The sequence below is a fragment of the Myotis nattereri genome (assembly GCF_964212035.1).
Source record: "Myotis nattereri genome assembly, chromosome: 18".
NCBI lineage: Eukaryota > Metazoa > Chordata > Mammalia > Chiroptera > Vespertilionidae > Myotis > Myotis nattereri.
The window spans coordinates 14,756,506-14,772,585 of record NC_138093.1 but is presented as its reverse complement, the minus strand read 5'-3'; the positions used below and the strand labels follow the sequence as shown (position 1 = coordinate 14,772,585).

Genomic DNA, 16,080 nt, shown 5'->3' with positions numbered 1-16,080 from the left:
CATGCAAGGCTGCCCGCCTACCTAGTGGCGGTTCTGATCTCACCTCCTCTGCACGGATGGGTGGGCTCCACTTGCTGCTGCTCCTAAGCTGTGAAACCAGAGGTGACCCCACTCAGACAGCTGGCCGGCTCCTGCAGGCCGGCGGACAGATTGAGGAGGACAGGCAGGCCCAGAGGGAGCTGCTGAACCCACTGCCGCTCAGTGGCTGCACACCAGCTAGCGAGGGCGGGAGAGGCTATCCTAGGCTGTTCGCTAAGGGCAGGATTCCCAGCTTCCCCGTTCTCCCTCCTTGCGCCCGTCTTAATCACTCGGCGATGGTGTCGCGGGAGAGCTGTTAGGGAGAGGATGTGTGTCCGTCCAGAAGTGGCAGGGCCTGGGCTGGCTTGTTCATTTGGGGTAGAGACTGGATGGCCGTCATGCTCGCTCACGTTCCTCTGTCCCTGTCCCCAGGGTTGGGGACAAGCAGTGGGCTTGGTGGCTAACCTTTCTTTGGACTCCAGCTATAAGAAACATTGATGCCATATTCACACATTTCAGAAGACCTGGGAAATAAGAAATTTGACTTACTTTTTCTAAATGAAATCCCAGACTGAGCAAAGGGCTGGACAAATTTGAAAACTTGAACAAAGGAAGTCTAAGCTCAGGCCAGAGGCCTAGGACAAGTGCGTGTTGGCTTTCTACATAACGGGGACATTCCTTCCATCACAGGCTTCAGATAGAGCGTCAGAGTGACTCAGCACAGACCGTAAGAGTGGTGTGTCCTGTGGGTAGGCTGGGACAGAAACAGGCCCAGGAAGTGACAGGTGTTCTGGTCCCTGTAGGTGTCCGGGGCGGGAGACTGCCCTGTGAGAGCCTTCGCTTGCCTTAGGACCTGCCCGTGGGTGGCCAGCCTGCTGCAGCTGCTTTAGGAAGAAGGCTTGGTTACTAACAAGGCTGTAATGGTGACTTTAGCTCAGGGGTCCTCAAACTACGGCCCGCAGGCCACATGCAAATACAAATATTGTATTTGTTCCTGTTTTGTTTTTTTTACTTCAAAGTAAGATATGTGCAGTGTGCATAGGAATTTGTTCATAGTTTTTTTTTAAACTATAGTCCGGCCCTCCAACGGTCTGAGGGACAGTGAACTGGCCCCCTGTTTAAAAAGTTTGAGGACCCCTGCTTTAGCTCATCATTTTTATAGACTTTATCTCAGTTCATTGTTGAGAGCGAGTGGGTTTCCCCTGAGCTAGTCTCATATCACCTGTGGCTGTGTTTGCTCTAATGAGCCAGGGGGAGAGAGTCACTGGCTGCTTTGCTTCTGAAAAGCAGGATCAGGCTGAGCCTCCGAAGGACAGGAGTCCCTGGCCTGCCCTCCATGTCCTCCGCCAGTCGAACAGCCCCTTAGAGGAGCAGCAATTCCAGGGTGAAGATCTCTTTGGAGAGGGCAGAAGGGAGGCCTAGGCTAGTGTTCACACATCTAATCGCTTTCCATCAAGATTTAAATTCCAAGTTGTCATCAGTGGCCGAGAGTTTCCCCCGGCTGAAGCTGGCAGCAAGAAAGTGGCCAAGCAGGATGCAGCCATGAAAGCCATGACCATCCTGCTCGAGGAAGCGAAGGCCAAAGACAGTGGCAGACCCGAAGAACCCTACTGCTCTTCCCTCGAGAAAGAGGCAGAGAAGGTAGGTGTCCGCCCTCTGCAAGGTGTCCGTTCCCTTCCTGTCGGTGAAGGAGCAGGGCTTTCTCTGGCCTTCTAGCAGCGTCTCGGCCCCGCAGCTGATGCTGTGTCTCAGAGTCAGCTGCTGCTGTGCCCTCAACCACCCCTCACCAGGAGCTGAAAGAGACATGGAAGATTACCGAGTCCGGTCTCTGCAGATAGGAAAGGAGACTCAGCCAGACCCCAGTGGCTCAGTGGTTGAGCGTCGACCTAGGGCAGTGATGGCGAACCTTTTGAGCTCGGCACGTCAGCATTTTGAAAAACCCTAACTTAACTCTGGTGCCGTGTCACATATAGAAATTTTTTGATATTTGCAACCATAGTAAAACAAAGATTTATATTTTTGATATTTATTTTATATATTTAAATGCCACTTAACAAAGAAAAATCAACCAAAAAAACGAGTTTACGTGTCACCTCTGACACATGTGTCATAGGTTCGCCATCACTGACCTGTGAGGTCACGGTTCGATTCCCGGTCAGGGCACATGCCTGGGTTGTGGGCTTGATCCCCAGCAGGGAGCGTGCAGGAGGCAGGTGATAATGATTCTCATCATTGATGTTTCTCTCTCTCCCTCTGAAATCAATAAAAAAAAATTTTTTTAAAGAGACCCAGAACCTCTAACTCACCCTTTCCTTTGATGCTTAAAAACCCCACAGCCCTGTTCCTTCGGAAGCCAGCCCAAATGTGTGGTTGGCCAAAAGAAGTTCTCTCTCCGCGCCGCCCCCCCCCCCCCCCTTCCCGCTCTGTGATGGGCTAGCCAGTGTTTGCTCACTATCTGTGCTGTGTTTTTTCTTGTCTCTCGTTTTCTGCAGACTGCAGAGTCCCCGTCCACCACCCCTTCAGCAACTTCCTTCTTATCTGGGAAGAACCCCGTCAGTACATTGCTTGAGTGTGTGCACAAGTTGGGGAGCTCCTGCGAATTCCGCCTCCTATCCAGAGAAGGCCCTGCCCATGACCCCAAGTACATCTCTTGTGTCATGTATCTCTGCTGAGGTTTTCTCAAAAAAAGAGATACAGTTCTTCTTGCCTCCTCCGAGATGGCAGATGATTTCACGGAGCAGTCACTCCTGTTTTCAGTGTGGAAGACGGGGGGCCTGAGGGCATGGTTGCTGGGACTAGGAATTCAAAGGGCGAAGCAGGGACCAGGCACGAGGGGGGTACACAGCGTGGAGGTTTACTGGTGGTGGGACAAATCGGTGCAAGCCTGGGCCTACCTGACAAGCTCTGCTCCGAGGCTCTGCAGACTTAGATGTTCAAGAGGAGGAGGAGGTGAAGCTAGGCCGATGCTTAAATGCTGAGCAGGGTCAGCCAGGCTCAGAGACGGGGGGCAGGAGGAGGGAGAAAGGCGCCAGCTCTTCAAGGCACAGAGGTGAGGTGTGCCAGGAAGCTGCAAGTCCTAAAGGACGACCACGGACACGGGCTAGGTAAATCCCTCCACCGCCGCCATTTTAATCCTCTCCTCTCCCGCCAGGTTCCAGTACTGTGTTGCCATGGGAAACCACACTTTCCCCACCGTGAGTGCCCCCAGCAAGAAAGCAGCCAAGCAGATGGCCGCCGAGGAAGCCATGAAGGCCCTGCACGAGGAGGCCACCAACTCGGCATCTTCCGATAACCAGGTGAGGTCATTTTCGACTCAGAAGGTGCCGGTCATGTTTAGCAGCAGGATGGCTTAGGATTGCCCAGGAGTCCTCGGTCGCCTTCAGCGTTTACGGTTCCTCTTTGTTCGGCTGATTCTCTTTCAGTCCGGAGGTACCAGCACGGAGTCATTTGATAACTTGGAATCGATGATGCCCAACAAGGTTAGGAAGATCGGCGAGCTCGTCAGATACCTGAACACCAACCCGGTGGGCGGCCTGTTGGAGTACGCCCGCTCCCACGGCTTCGCTGCCGAGTTCAAGCTGGTTGACCAGTCCGGACCTCCTCACGAGCCCAAGTGAGTGTTCCTGTCCCGACCGCAGCATGACTCACAGGTGGGGTCCACCTGGAACCCAAGGAAAGGAAGGATGTGCGTTAGCCGTGTCTCCGTGACCCCCCTAGAACAGGGGTGGGGAGCAGGCGGCCCGCGAGCCGTATCATCTGGTCTGGCCCTGCCAAGGCAACCGTTACGGGTGGAGCTCGAAATGTAATAAACCTAGGCGCTTTTTTCATAGCAACAGAATTTTTAAGTTGATAATTTGGTATGGCCGGTGAATGCTGTTATAAATATCCAAATGGCCCTTGGCAGAAAAAGGTTCCCCACCCTGCCCTAGACGATGAACCATCTTGAGATTATAGTCACTTTTCCAATGAGTATAAGCCTTTTTAATTTTAACTAATTTTAATTTTCAAGAAAATCACTCAAGCTGATTCAAAAAGTATGCAACGAAAGGTCTCATTTCTAACACAGACTCTAGTTCCCTCCCCACACTATTACCAACTGACTGAGGCCCTCTAGAACTTTCAAGCATATATTAGCATGTTTTTCTTTTGGTTTTAAAAATAAGTATTTAACATATGTTCTGTGCCAGGCCTTAACTCCTTTCCTTACCAGTAGAGATCATTACAAATCAGCATGTACAGATCTGTCCGACTCCTGCACAGCTATTAAACCAGAGATATGAAAGGTCTTTTCTGAAACAGATACCCATGTAGTTTACCTAATTTAAGAAAGAGAATGTTGCTGCTGTTGAAGCACCCACCCTTACATAATCTATTTAACCCATTTCCAATGACATTTAGGTTGGTTTTGGTCTTCCTATTAAAAACACTTCTGCCGTGGCCAGTTTGGCTCAGTGGATAGGGCATCAGCCTGCAGACTCAAGGGTCCCAGGTTCGATTCCAGTCAAGGGCATGTACCTTGGTTGCGGGCACATCCCCATAGAGGGAGTGTGCAGGAGGCAGCTGATCGATGTTTCTAACTCTCTATTCCTCTCCCTTCCTCTCTGTAAAAAAAATCAATAAAAAAAACAAAAAACACTCCTCAGTAACTGTCCTACGTATGTCTGCTTACATGTCTGTAGTACACATTTTTAGGACTTTCTGGGCAAACATGGGTCATATACTTCTTTTTAAGTTTTTTTTTTAATAGGTAATAGACTATCCAAATTAAAATTACTCAAAAATAAAAAAAATATATAAAGCTCATTCTCACCCATTCTCCCTTTGGCCCAACTCTCACCTACACACACACATACACGCACCCAACACACCAACATGTAGTAACTTGGTTATTATGTATCCTTTCATAGTACCTCGGATAAATACACGGAAGTGTATATATTGGTCTCCAGCTTGCTTTCCACTATAACAGCATTACCTGGGAGAGTTTCCATGTTACTCTCTATTCTTTGTATGTGGCTACAAACTGCAGCGTGCCAATGTCATGATTTATTTCACCAGCCCTTATTGATGGCCACTGGGATTGTTTCCAGACTTTTGCTATGATAAACAAGGCTGCAATGAATAACATGTTATGTACATACAGAATTTTGGCAAATATTGCCAAACTTTCCTCCAGTGAAAATTATACCAGTTTATGCTTATACCAACAATACAGGATGGGCAAAAGTAGGTTTATAGCTGTGAGTACACAGTTTATGCTTATATTATTATTTTTTAATTATTGTATTATTTCCATATGAATAATTTTCAAACCTACTTTTGCCCCACCCCATATATAAAAATGGCTTTTCCCTTACACCATGACCAATATGGTATTATCAACATTTTTATCTTTGCCATTTTAAAATGTGAAATATGGCACAAAAGATTATTCTACATTCAGATATTTATCATAATTTACCATATTAATAGATTAAAGGAGAAAAACCAATCGCTGTATCTCTCACTTCACTTTCTCTTTCCCTCCTTTCCATTCTCTCTGAAAATCAGTGGGAAAAAAATCCTTGGGTGGGTTTTTTTTTTTAAACCTAGCGTGCACCCCACTTTAGAACAGTCAACATCGACGAGGCCAGAAAAGGCCCTCTCCTGGGCACGATGCATTTAGGGTGTGTCACGGGCTCCACCCTTGGTTAAAGCCACAGGCTCCTCATTCACACCCTTCGCACTCCCCTCGTCCGTTAACCTCCATCGGTGGCAGGTTTAGTCCATTTCCTCTTTCACTTCTGTAAAATTTTCCATACAGTCCTCCTGAGGGCTTCAAATCAGTCATTCACTCAGAACCTAAGAACTCACTGTGAACCAGATTAAAGGTATGAAAAGTGCCCCTGAATGGACTGCAGACACGGAAGCACAGCACAGGGCTTACTGGAGGCGAATGCAAGGGACTGTGGGGACACAGTGCACATTGGCCGGTGTCCCTGGGGAGTCGAGGAAGGCTGCACTGAGGAGGGAAGACACTAATGTAGAAGCTACGTTTATTGAACGTCTGGCACAGTAACACTTCACTCCTTAATGTGAGTCATGCTGGCTCCTCCTTTTTTCCTTCCTCTGTCCTTCTTGGCAACCTTCACTAATTTTTTTTTTTTTTTACCTTTTTTGTTTGTTTTTATCCTCCCTCGAAGATATTTTTCCATTGATTTTTAGAGAGAGTGGAAGGGAGGGGAGAGACAGAAACATCGGTTGGTTGCCTCCTGCATGGGACTCGACCGGGCTGGGGATCAAGGCATGCACCCTTGACTGGAATCGAACCCACAGGCCGACGCTCTGTCCACTGAGCCAAACAGGCTATGGCTTACAACTTTTAATATCAAAATGCTGGAGACCTTTTCAGAGCGCCAGACTCCTCGATCCAGCTGCTTGCTTGCCGCTTCCTGGACGGACATCTCAAAAGCAGCACTCTTGATTTTTGCTCCCTCAACCTCTCTGCCCTTGTCTTCCCATCTCAGTAAATGACACCACTCTCCATCCGTGAGTTCTGTTATGTCTACAATTTCCATCCCAAATCCTTCCTCGTCTTTCCAGCTCCTCTTACCCTCCAGGCTAAGCACCATCTTCTCTCACAGAACCCAGGGCGGTAGTCACCTGACCTCCCTACTTTAGTCATTCAACCAGTATTTGTGGAGTACGTCTTATTTGTTAGTGCAGGAGCCAGACAGTCATCAATAGTCGCGTAAAGAAACGTGAGCTCTCGTGTTCGACATGTATGACAAAGGGCTCGAGGGGCATGTGCATGACAACCTCTGTGCATGACCCGAGTCCGGAGGGGCGAGGGCTCTCTGAGAAGGAGGGAGGTTAAGAGGGAAGTGGGGGGCTCTAGGCGGAGGAGACCGTCGCCCACGGTGCTGCGGCTGCGGTGGGAAGAGAGCAGAGCTGCGAGGCAGCTGCAGGAGGCCTGGTGGGCGCCCGGCCGGTGAGAGGAGCCGATGGGAGGCCACGGGCCTTGGAGACGTCATGCTGCTGCCTTCCCAGCACTGAAAGGTTCGAACTGAGGGGCTGCCACCTGCCTCCACCCCCGGCGTTCTCTTCCCAGCCTTTTTCCTACTCTGAGAAAACCATCTCAGACCTTTGCCTCTTTCTTCAAATTTCCACCAAAATCCCTCTTCCTCACTCTAAACTGGTGATCTTAGTTCACACTTAATTGAGAAAATAGCGATAATCATATGACCAGTACTTCACCTTGGCCATCAGCAAATCCACCTCCCTGCCTGCTTCTGTGCTTCTGTCCGCACCACCTGCCGGAAGCATCCTTCCTCCATCGCTGTGCCTGGGCCCCTTCCCCCTCGTCCGCCCCTTCGGGTCCCTCCCTCCCTCCCTCGGCACCAGGCTGGGTACTTCTGTCAGCCTGCAGACGTGCCCATGTCCGACCTCGGCACCTTCCCCTGAGCCCACCTCATCTCTCTGCTCCCCTCCCAGCCAAACCTCTCAATTATTTGTAGTCTTTGTCTTCACTTTCTTAACTCCTTCCAGCAGCTTTTGTCCCCAGCGTTTTGCTAAAAAGGCTGACCACCAGCCACATGTGGTTATTGAGCATTTGAAATGTGGCTAGTGTGACTGAGGAACGGAATTACTAATTGTATTGAATTTTAATCAAAGTTAATAGCCTCGTGTGGCTAGTATCTACCATACTGGACAGTGCGGCTCTAAGGATTCTAACTGCACAATTCACAGATTTTATCATCGATACATACATGATCCATGTGCAAACACATGAACAGCCGTGAAATTCTCCATCTGGCGGAGACCCACCATGCTAGCCCTGCCCCCTCCAGGGTCTTCCACCCACTGTCCCTGTCCTTCACCGGCCGCCAGCCCACCGCCCTGCAGCACCTCTGGCACCAGCACAATAGAGTGAAGGCATTCAGTGCCTTGGGTGAGCAAGGACTAGCAAGAAGCTCGGTTCCCGTGACCGCCTGAGCTGCCCAGCCTCGATCTGAAGCCTTTCCCATACGCAGGTGGATTAGCCAAAGCAGGGTCTCCAACTCGCAGATCAGGGTGTTTGAAAGCTAGGCTTCTTGAACTCTGGTCGGAGAGATGCTCCAGCCATTTTGCTCCATCCTGCTCTTCCCTCTATATGTGTGAGACCACCCCCCCGACCCCCCTCCCCCCGGGCCCGCAGCGCCACTGCCCACCTCCCTGCTTACTCAAGCCCTTTAAGTCAGCAGAGTCACATGCCAAGGTGCTCTCCCGTCCCCCATAGCCATCCCAAGGCTTCCAGGAATCGAAAAACAGCTCCTCATGAAAGTTTGGTTCCCTGGTCCAAGGCAGACTTGACGTTCTGACCTAAGTAACAGTCCAGGTTATATCCGAATCTAGCAAAAACCACCCTGCGACCCAGGAATATCCAAAGCCCAGGCACTGCTGCCTTGGAGAGCTGTGACGGGGATGGGCTGATGTTGGCTGCCTCTTAAGCAAAACTTGCGTTTCCTACACCTGCCGGCAATTCAGATGCTTGTCTTTGTCCCCTGCCTCTCGTCCCAAAGGTTTGTTTACCAAGCAAAAGTTGGGGGTCGCTGGTTCCCAGCCGTCTGCGCGCACAGCAAGAAACAAGGCAAGCAGGAGGCAGCGGACGCCGCCCTCCGCGTCCTGATTGGGGAGAACGAGAAGGCAGAGCGCATGGGTTTCACAGAGGTAACCCCAGTGACAGGGGCCACTCTCAGAAGAACTATGCTCCTCCTCTCGAGGTCCCCAGATGCACAGCCAAAGACAGTTAAGCCGTCTCCTTTCGTGCTCTCTTCCTTGGGGGTCCAGCCAGCTCCGTCCGGGTGGAGTTAGCTTTCTGTTGCTAGTATGTGCATCATTCCCGGGCTTTCATATTAGCCTCCTAGAACGTGGGAGGGACACCAGGTCTGCGAGGGGACAGGACGGTTCACCGTCGAGTGAGCGCGCTCTCCCCGCCCACTCAGGCGTGGCGGCCGCAGCCCGGCTCCGGGCCCTGACTCGGCCTCCTGCCCCCGCAGCTCCCTCTCACCGGCAGCACCTTCCACGACCAGATAGCCATGCTGAGCCACCGGTGCTTCAACGCGCTCACCAACAGTTTCCAGCCCTCCTTGCTGGGCCGCAAGATCCTGGCTGCCATCATCATGAAGAAAGACTCCAAAGACCTGGGAGTGGTGGTCAGCCTGGGGACAGGTCGGTGAGGCTGCCCCGACCCCGCCCACGGCGCCTGGAGGTGGCCTTGTCCTCTCCTGGGGTCCCCTGGGGCGAGTGTGCGTCCCTTTAGCTCCAGATCATGGGGAGGGGGGTGCGTGCTCATCCCCAGGGAAGGGAGGACAGGAGTCAGGATCTGATGACCGCCCATTCATCGTCGCTGTCCTTTGGCCATTCACACTCTGTCCTTCCTTCCGGTCCTGCAGGCAATCGCTGTGTGAAAGGAGACTCCCTGAGCCTGAAGGGCGAGACCGTCAACGACTGCCACGCTGAGATCATCTCCCGCAGGGGCTTTGTCAGGTGTGCGGCCGGCCAGCTTCTCCCGCCCCCACGGCGGCTCCGACACCCCCAGACGGGTTGGGCCAGCCCCTCCCGCCCCCACGGCGGCTCCGACACCCCCAGACGGGTTGGGCCAGCCCCTCCCGCCCCCACGGCGGCTCCGACGCCCCACCGCGACAGCCTTTGCACCGGGACCAGGCTACACCACTGCTCGGCCGGCTGCTACGTGCCCTCGCTTTCTCTGCCAGCTCTGCTTCGGGCCTTTTTTAAAAAGGCCCACGACGGCCTCCTGGTCCTGGGCCTCCCCTCTGCGGGAGGGTCTGTAAACAGCCCTGGCCCGCCAGCCGCCGCCTCAGCCACCTCTCCTTCCACGGACCGGACGAGAGGCCCAGGGAGAAGCCGCTGTTCTGCCCGGCACCCCTGCTCCTGCCAGAGCGGGAGCCCTTGGCAGAAATGAACGGACCCGAAAGGCCAACTTGGCTTTAAGAAATGCCGAGGCCCCGAGGAGTCCCCAGGCCTTCCTGCCCGAGAAACTGAAAGGGCTGCAGCGTTAGGCGCCTCCTTACTGGGGGCAGATCCCAGAAGCAGCTGCTCCCCAGGCTCCCACTGTCTCTGACCCGACTTCCTCCTGCAGGTTTCTCTACAGCGAGCTGATGAAGTACAACCCCCAGACGGCGAAGGACAGCATATTTGAGCTCGCGAAGGGGGGGAAAAGGCTGCAGATCAAGAAGACCGTGTCGTTCCACCTCTACATCAGGTCTGTGCCGCCCGAGCGGGCCCTGCCGGCTCCAGGGGGGTGTGGAATGCTCTCCTAGTCCGTAACCAGTGAGTCCATGGGCCCCACTCCGCTCTGTACGGACCTGGAGTGGAATGACTCCCACGTACGCTTCTGCCCACCTCCGTCTCCCACCACGTGGGACAGTTCTTGAGCCCAGGGAGGGAGAGAAACCTCTGCCTGGGCGAGTGTTGACAGGTGCCCTGTCCTGCAGCACGGCCCCGTGTGGGGACGGTGCGCTCTTTGACAAGTCCTGCAGCGACCGCGCGGTGGAGAGCACAGACCGCCACTACCCCGTCTTCGAGAACCCCAAGCAAGGCAAGCTCCGCACCAAGGTGGAGAACGGTGAGCGCACGCTCCTCCCCACACCAGGGCTCTGCTGAGCCCGGGCTCCTCCGGGGCCCCGGGCACCGCTGCCGGGGTTTTGCCATTAATTGCAGGGGTTGGAGGGTCCTGTTTACAGGGAGAGGGAAGGTCTGGGTGGGGGAAATGTGCGCAGGAAGATGAGGATCAAAGAGGAGGCAGAGCTGCCCTCGCCCTGAGAGCCTGGCTGGAAGTAGCAGCATGGGAGTCGGCTCCCGGCTATTCCTCTCACAGCCATAGAGCCGCACAGGGCGTGCTTCGGCCCAGGGCCGCTGTGGGTCTGACCCAAGCTCTCACGCAGGCGAAGGCACGATCCCAGTGGAGTCCAGTGACATTGTGCCCACCTGGGACGGCATTCGGCTCGGGGAGAGACTCCGCACCATGTCCTGCAGTGACAAAATCCTCCGCTGGAACGTGCTTGGCCTACAAGGGGCACTGTTGACCCACTTCCTGCAGCCCGTGTACCTCAAGTCAGTCACACTGGGTAAGGGGCCCATCCTGGGAGCCAGAACCAGCCTGTCCTTCTAGGCCCAGATCTCAGCAAACCGCATGCTTCGTGGCCAGGAGTTAGCACAGTGTCTCCGCTTTTCAAAGTGTGTGTGAGTCAGTAATTGATGCTGAGTGTCCATCTGTCGTGATGGGAAGACGGGTTTAGGCAGCAGGCCCAGGTGAGGGACGTGCCAGGCAGGTCTCTTCCCGACGAGTCCCTGAAACACAGCGGCTGAAACGGCAGCGTCTTCCTTTTCTTGGCCTCCACAGCCCTCCGCCTTCCCGGTGCCAAATGTGTGCTTTTTCTCACACCCAGGTTACCTTTTCAGCCAAGGGCATCTGACTCGTGCCATTTGCTGTCGTGTGACGAGAGATGGGAGTGCGTTTGAGAATGGACTGCGCTATCCCTTTGTTGTCAACCACCCCAAGGTGCTATAACCCCGTCTGCTTTTCCCTCGCCATTTTCTCCTTCTCGAGCCACCTGTTCGCAGAGCAGAACGTCCGGTGTGGCCCAGGGGGCCTTAGTTGGTATCCCAAGAACCTGCCCTTTTCTCCTTTGAATGCCAACAGCTTTCCTCTTTTTAGTCTGGAATTAATTTCCATCAAAGTGGGGTTAGTGTGCCTAGAGTTTCAGCCACGTAGAATCCTACATAAATGAGGGGCAAGGTCCCGAGCCCTCACTCCCTTTGCCCCCTGAGACTCGGGTCCCTGCTTCTAACCTTTTTCCTGAGACGTGTCCGTCCTCTCCCGCTGCCCCCGCGACTCCTAGGTTGGCCGGGTCAGCGTCTACGATTCCAAAAGGCAGTCCGGGAAGACCAAGGAGACGAGCGTCAACTGGTGTTTGGCTGACGGCTACGACCTGGAGATCCTGGACGGCACCAGGGGCACCGTGGACGGGTAAGGAGCAGGGAGCGCAGAGCGGCTCACAGGGACCGCGTGGGTGCCAGCCTCCAGGCTTCCGAGCTACCCACCCGCCACGCGCCGGCCCTGGCTGAGTAACGTTTCTGTTTCCCCAGGCCACGGAATGAACTGTCCCGGGTCTCCAAAAAGAACATTTTCCTCCTATTTAAGAAGCTCTGCTCCTTCCGGGGCCGCAGGGATCTACTTAAACTCTCCTATGGTGAGGCCAAGAGAGCTGCCCGTGAATACGAGATAGCCAAGAACCACTTCAAAAAAGGCCTGAAGGACATGGGCTATGGGAACTGGATAAGCAAACCTCAGGAGGAAAAGAATTTCCACCTCTGCCCAGTATAGTGCGACTCGGGCCTGGCGGGTGGCGGGCGTGTCACTGGGGCAAGAGGCAGGTCATAGCATTCCTCATGTTAGTCAAGGATTTTGTTTTTTTTTAATTTTTCTTTTATTTTCTCCTTTTTTTTTTTTTCTTTTTTTTTTTTTAATGGAACCACAATTGGTGATACTGAGACCTCGGGGTTCCTATTTATCCTGCTTTCTTTGGGAATCCCAGCCAGGCCTCACCAGGCCCCTTCTCTTTTCCCAAGCAAAGAGGTAGAGACGTGAGGGGAGAGAAAAGGGGTCTCTCTCCTTCAACCAGCGCGGAAGGCGTCACTGAGCACCCGCAGCCCGTTTCCTCACCAGTTCTGTTTGGGGGTTTCCATTTCCTGCCCCTCAGTGTGCTACCCTGGCCTCTTGAGGTCTTGATTAGGTTCCAGTCAACTCTGTGAGTCACATCAGGAACTGATTTCATTTGCGGATTCTGCAAGCCCCTCCGCCCCGTCGAGATTCCTTCCTGTGGTCAAGTTTCTCATTTTCCTCCAAGAGGGTAAAGAGGAGACATCCCCGAGCAGGAGGAGAACCCTGCGGCCCCGGAAGGAGCAGAGCTTCTTAGAGCCAGCCGAGGGAGGTGCAGCCAGCAGACCGTTCCCCAGGGAGCTCAGGCAGGCCCGGGGAGCAGGCAAGCTCCCAGCTGCCCCTCCCACAGCATTCCTAGGCATGTGCCCGCAGTGGGGGTGAGGGCCTCAGGGCAGATAGCCTCTGGACTCGGCAGGAATAAGGCAGAAAGGGACTGGTCACAGCACTCTTCCACCCGCAGGTCTCCCTTGACAGCCACACCCAGGGAAGCTCATGGAGCCGTGGGTGACTTAGGAGTCTGTAAAAGAATGCTGTAAGAGTCAGGTCTTAACTGCTACAGATAACCTGCAGTTGCACAGATTTAGATTCAGATGTAATTTTTCAAGTGCTTTTGTTTTGCCGGAGAGCTTCAGAAGGTCGTTGGGGGCAGGTCACAGGGGTCTTTAGGGGCGGACACAGGACTGCAGCTGTGGATGGAGGGCAGGTTGTCTGCAGATCCTGTGAGGTGGAGCCCCGGGTCTAAACCTCAAGCTACTGACGCCTGTGGTCAGAGCCGTCGGCCTCCCTCTGGGCCCATGTCAGGCGGATGTACCTGCTCCAGAGAAGCACAGAGGCCCTGGCACTCAGCCCGGAGCCGGCTCCTCCTCTAGAGCAAGCCTGTCAAACGCGTGTTTGAGGCATGCGGCCCGTTGGCCACGAGTTTGACAGGCTTGCTCTAGAGGGTCCCTCCATCTTTGCCTGTGAACATGCTGAGCCAGCAGCCTCACACGACCTTCCACCCTCCCTCGCCCCGCACTGACTAGTGAACTCCCATCGGTCCCACCTCTTCAGCAATGGATACATCCACATTCACACTTTCCTTGTGGCTACTGTTCCCCAAGATTGACCAAATGCGAAAACCCAAGTTTCATGATGCACTACGGACGTCTCCATGGGAGCTGGCAGGGGAGCAGTGCTGTCCTCTGGAGGGAGGCGCCTGCCCGCCCGGCCCTGTGACAGCTGAAGGCACAGGGGTCAGTCCTGCCTCGGAGGCAGCCGACCTGGTTCTTGAGGCTGGAGGGTGGCGCCCACTGTGCCTCTGAACCTGGGCCCCTCTGGGCCCCGGGGCCTCCTGCGGAGCACGGGGCTCTCCAGAGACCAGAGCCCCCTCACCCGGGCTCTCGTCTGGCAGCCGTGCGGTGTTTGGCTCCTGCTGTAGGAAGAGAGGCAGGCACCCGCCCCCCGCGTCTGCTGGAAACAGCCTGTCAGCCCTGCACGGCCGCACCCCGTGCCGCTCGGGGTCACAGGAGGCAGGGCCGCCGGGAGTGTTCTCACCTTCTGTCCATCTTTGTTTCTGGTAAGCGGGAGCCTCTTCTCCCTCCCCCTTTTTTTAAAAATGACTTTGTAGCTGACTTGTCTGCACCGTGGCTTGTGTGCGTTCCTGGAATAATCACTTGTAAAAACTGCCGCCGCTTGACGCTGCTTCCCTCACTCCCTGGGAAGAGACCTGGATTTTGGGGTCGGAGCAGTGACTCCAGGAGCAGAGGGGGCACAGCCCGAGCCTGGACTTGGTGCCACAGGCTGCAGTTTTTAAATTCCGCTCTTATGTGTCTCCCTGATACGTGACTAACAGTATACATTCCGTCTAAAGAAATAAATAATCTGAATTGGTAGAAAACTTCAAGTCTTGGTTTCTTGGGGGAGGGGAGAGTGGGGACGGAGGGATTTCTGGCACCAGCACTAGCTGCGTCTGATACTTGGGGAGAAGGCCATCCCCACCTGCAGAAAGGGGCCATTTCAGTGCACCTGCCTGGGAGCTGAGCTTGCGTCCGGGTGAGGTACATCAGGCATCACCCCCAGTCAGAGCCCGCCCCTTAAATGTCTTGTTCCCAGAGACTTGGATAGGCAAGATTTCAAAGCCCAGAGTCAGAAAAGAGGCCATGAGACAGTATCACAAATCACCTACAGAATCCCACCTCTCCTGGAGGGATGTGTTTACAGCCCCTCGCTCCCACACACACCCCGCCCCAAAAGGTGTTTCGCCTGCAGGGATGTGCCACCTGAACTAGGACTGGCTGGGTGGCCGTCTCAGGAGGCGGGCCATTGCCTTTTACTGCATAGCTGGCATCCAGAATATTTCTTCGTCTTGAATTTCAAAGAGAATGCACCACTTGCCACATTGTAATTTAGTCCAGAATTTCTACAAGACTCATGCTTGACCTTTTAAGAATGATACGCCAGAGGACATAAGGGTGAGGCTGTCACAGCAAAGCCTCCTTCCTCATCCATTACACAGATGCAGCAGCTGAGGCGGGCGGGGGGCGGGGGGGGGGGGGGAGCGGGCCGGGGGCGGGGCGCGGGGTGCAGGGTGCATGTTTGCGGCACATTAAGTAAGGACCAGAACTCTGGGTGTGACTCAATCTGTTGAAATGGTGCTGGGTGAGCTGGACAGCTTTTAAACGCAGGGAAGGATTATGGGTCTGCTGCCAGGAGTGCCACTGTCCTGTTCTCGGGCAGCCCCTGGCTCTATCCAGAGGGATGGAGTGCCCAGGACTTGGAGAAAGTGGGCAGTTTCCCACCTACTGAGGCTAGTGCCAGGCGTGAGGGCTGTCCCCACCGCCCGCCTCAGGCGGGAAAGCAGACTGCCTGCGGGACCACAGTGTTTTCCTTAGTGCCGTCCACCCGCCTTTCATCCAGGAGGCCCACCGTTTAATGCCGTCTCCAGGATTTGGGTCCAGATCAAACCACTGTTCTGGGAGCAGGTCTGGCCTCCACGCAGACTACAGCCTTGACTTCCCAGCACGCAGGGGCTGTGAGAGGAGGCCCCTAGCCCCCCGCCTCTACCCTGCCCTCCAGGGTCCTCCCCAGAAGCTATCTCTGGGCCTGTCTACTACAGGCCTAGCCATTTGGTCATTTCATTTCCATCTAGTGAACAAATCACAATAATTGCACTATTACCACTGAGCTTTTCTTTGGGTTCTGTCTTTAACCTCATGATGCTTTTTCCCCAGCATTCTCTGATTTTCCCATATTTGCCAAACTGGGTCCTCCCTGCCCCCCAATATAACAGACAAGATGTCTTTGGACACAACTTGTCTTTACAAGAACCTGGAGTTCCTAACAAGGATGTCCGCTTTCACCACTCTTATTCAACACAGTAC

General features: G+C 54.1%; 1 protein-coding gene across 1 annotated transcript in view; it reads left to right on the top strand.

Annotated features, from left to right (window-relative positions):
- The window catches only part of ADAR (adenosine deaminase RNA specific), a 38,755-nt gene extending 24,158 nt beyond the window's left edge, over window positions 1-14,597 (top strand). Inside the window, exons 4-16 of the mRNA XM_081112210.1 lie at window positions 1,476-1,659; window positions 2,511-2,659; window positions 3,170-3,314; window positions 3,441-3,631; window positions 8,559-8,784; window positions 9,036-9,207; window positions 9,432-9,525; window positions 10,139-10,261; window positions 10,494-10,624; window positions 10,944-11,126; window positions 11,448-11,560; window positions 11,901-12,028; window positions 12,148-14,597. Of these exons, the coding sequence (XP_080968336.1) occupies window positions 1,476-1,659; window positions 2,511-2,659; window positions 3,170-3,314; window positions 3,441-3,631; window positions 8,559-8,784; window positions 9,036-9,207; window positions 9,432-9,525; window positions 10,139-10,261; window positions 10,494-10,624; window positions 10,944-11,126; window positions 11,448-11,560; window positions 11,901-12,028; window positions 12,148-12,385 (2,077 nt within the window). The 3' untranslated portion in view covers window positions 12,386-14,597. The remainder of the gene's footprint in view (window positions 1-1,475; window positions 1,660-2,510; window positions 2,660-3,169; window positions 3,315-3,440; window positions 3,632-8,558; window positions 8,785-9,035; window positions 9,208-9,431; window positions 9,526-10,138; window positions 10,262-10,493; window positions 10,625-10,943; window positions 11,127-11,447; window positions 11,561-11,900; window positions 12,029-12,147) is intronic.
- Window positions 14,598-16,080: the final 1,483 nt, after the last annotated feature.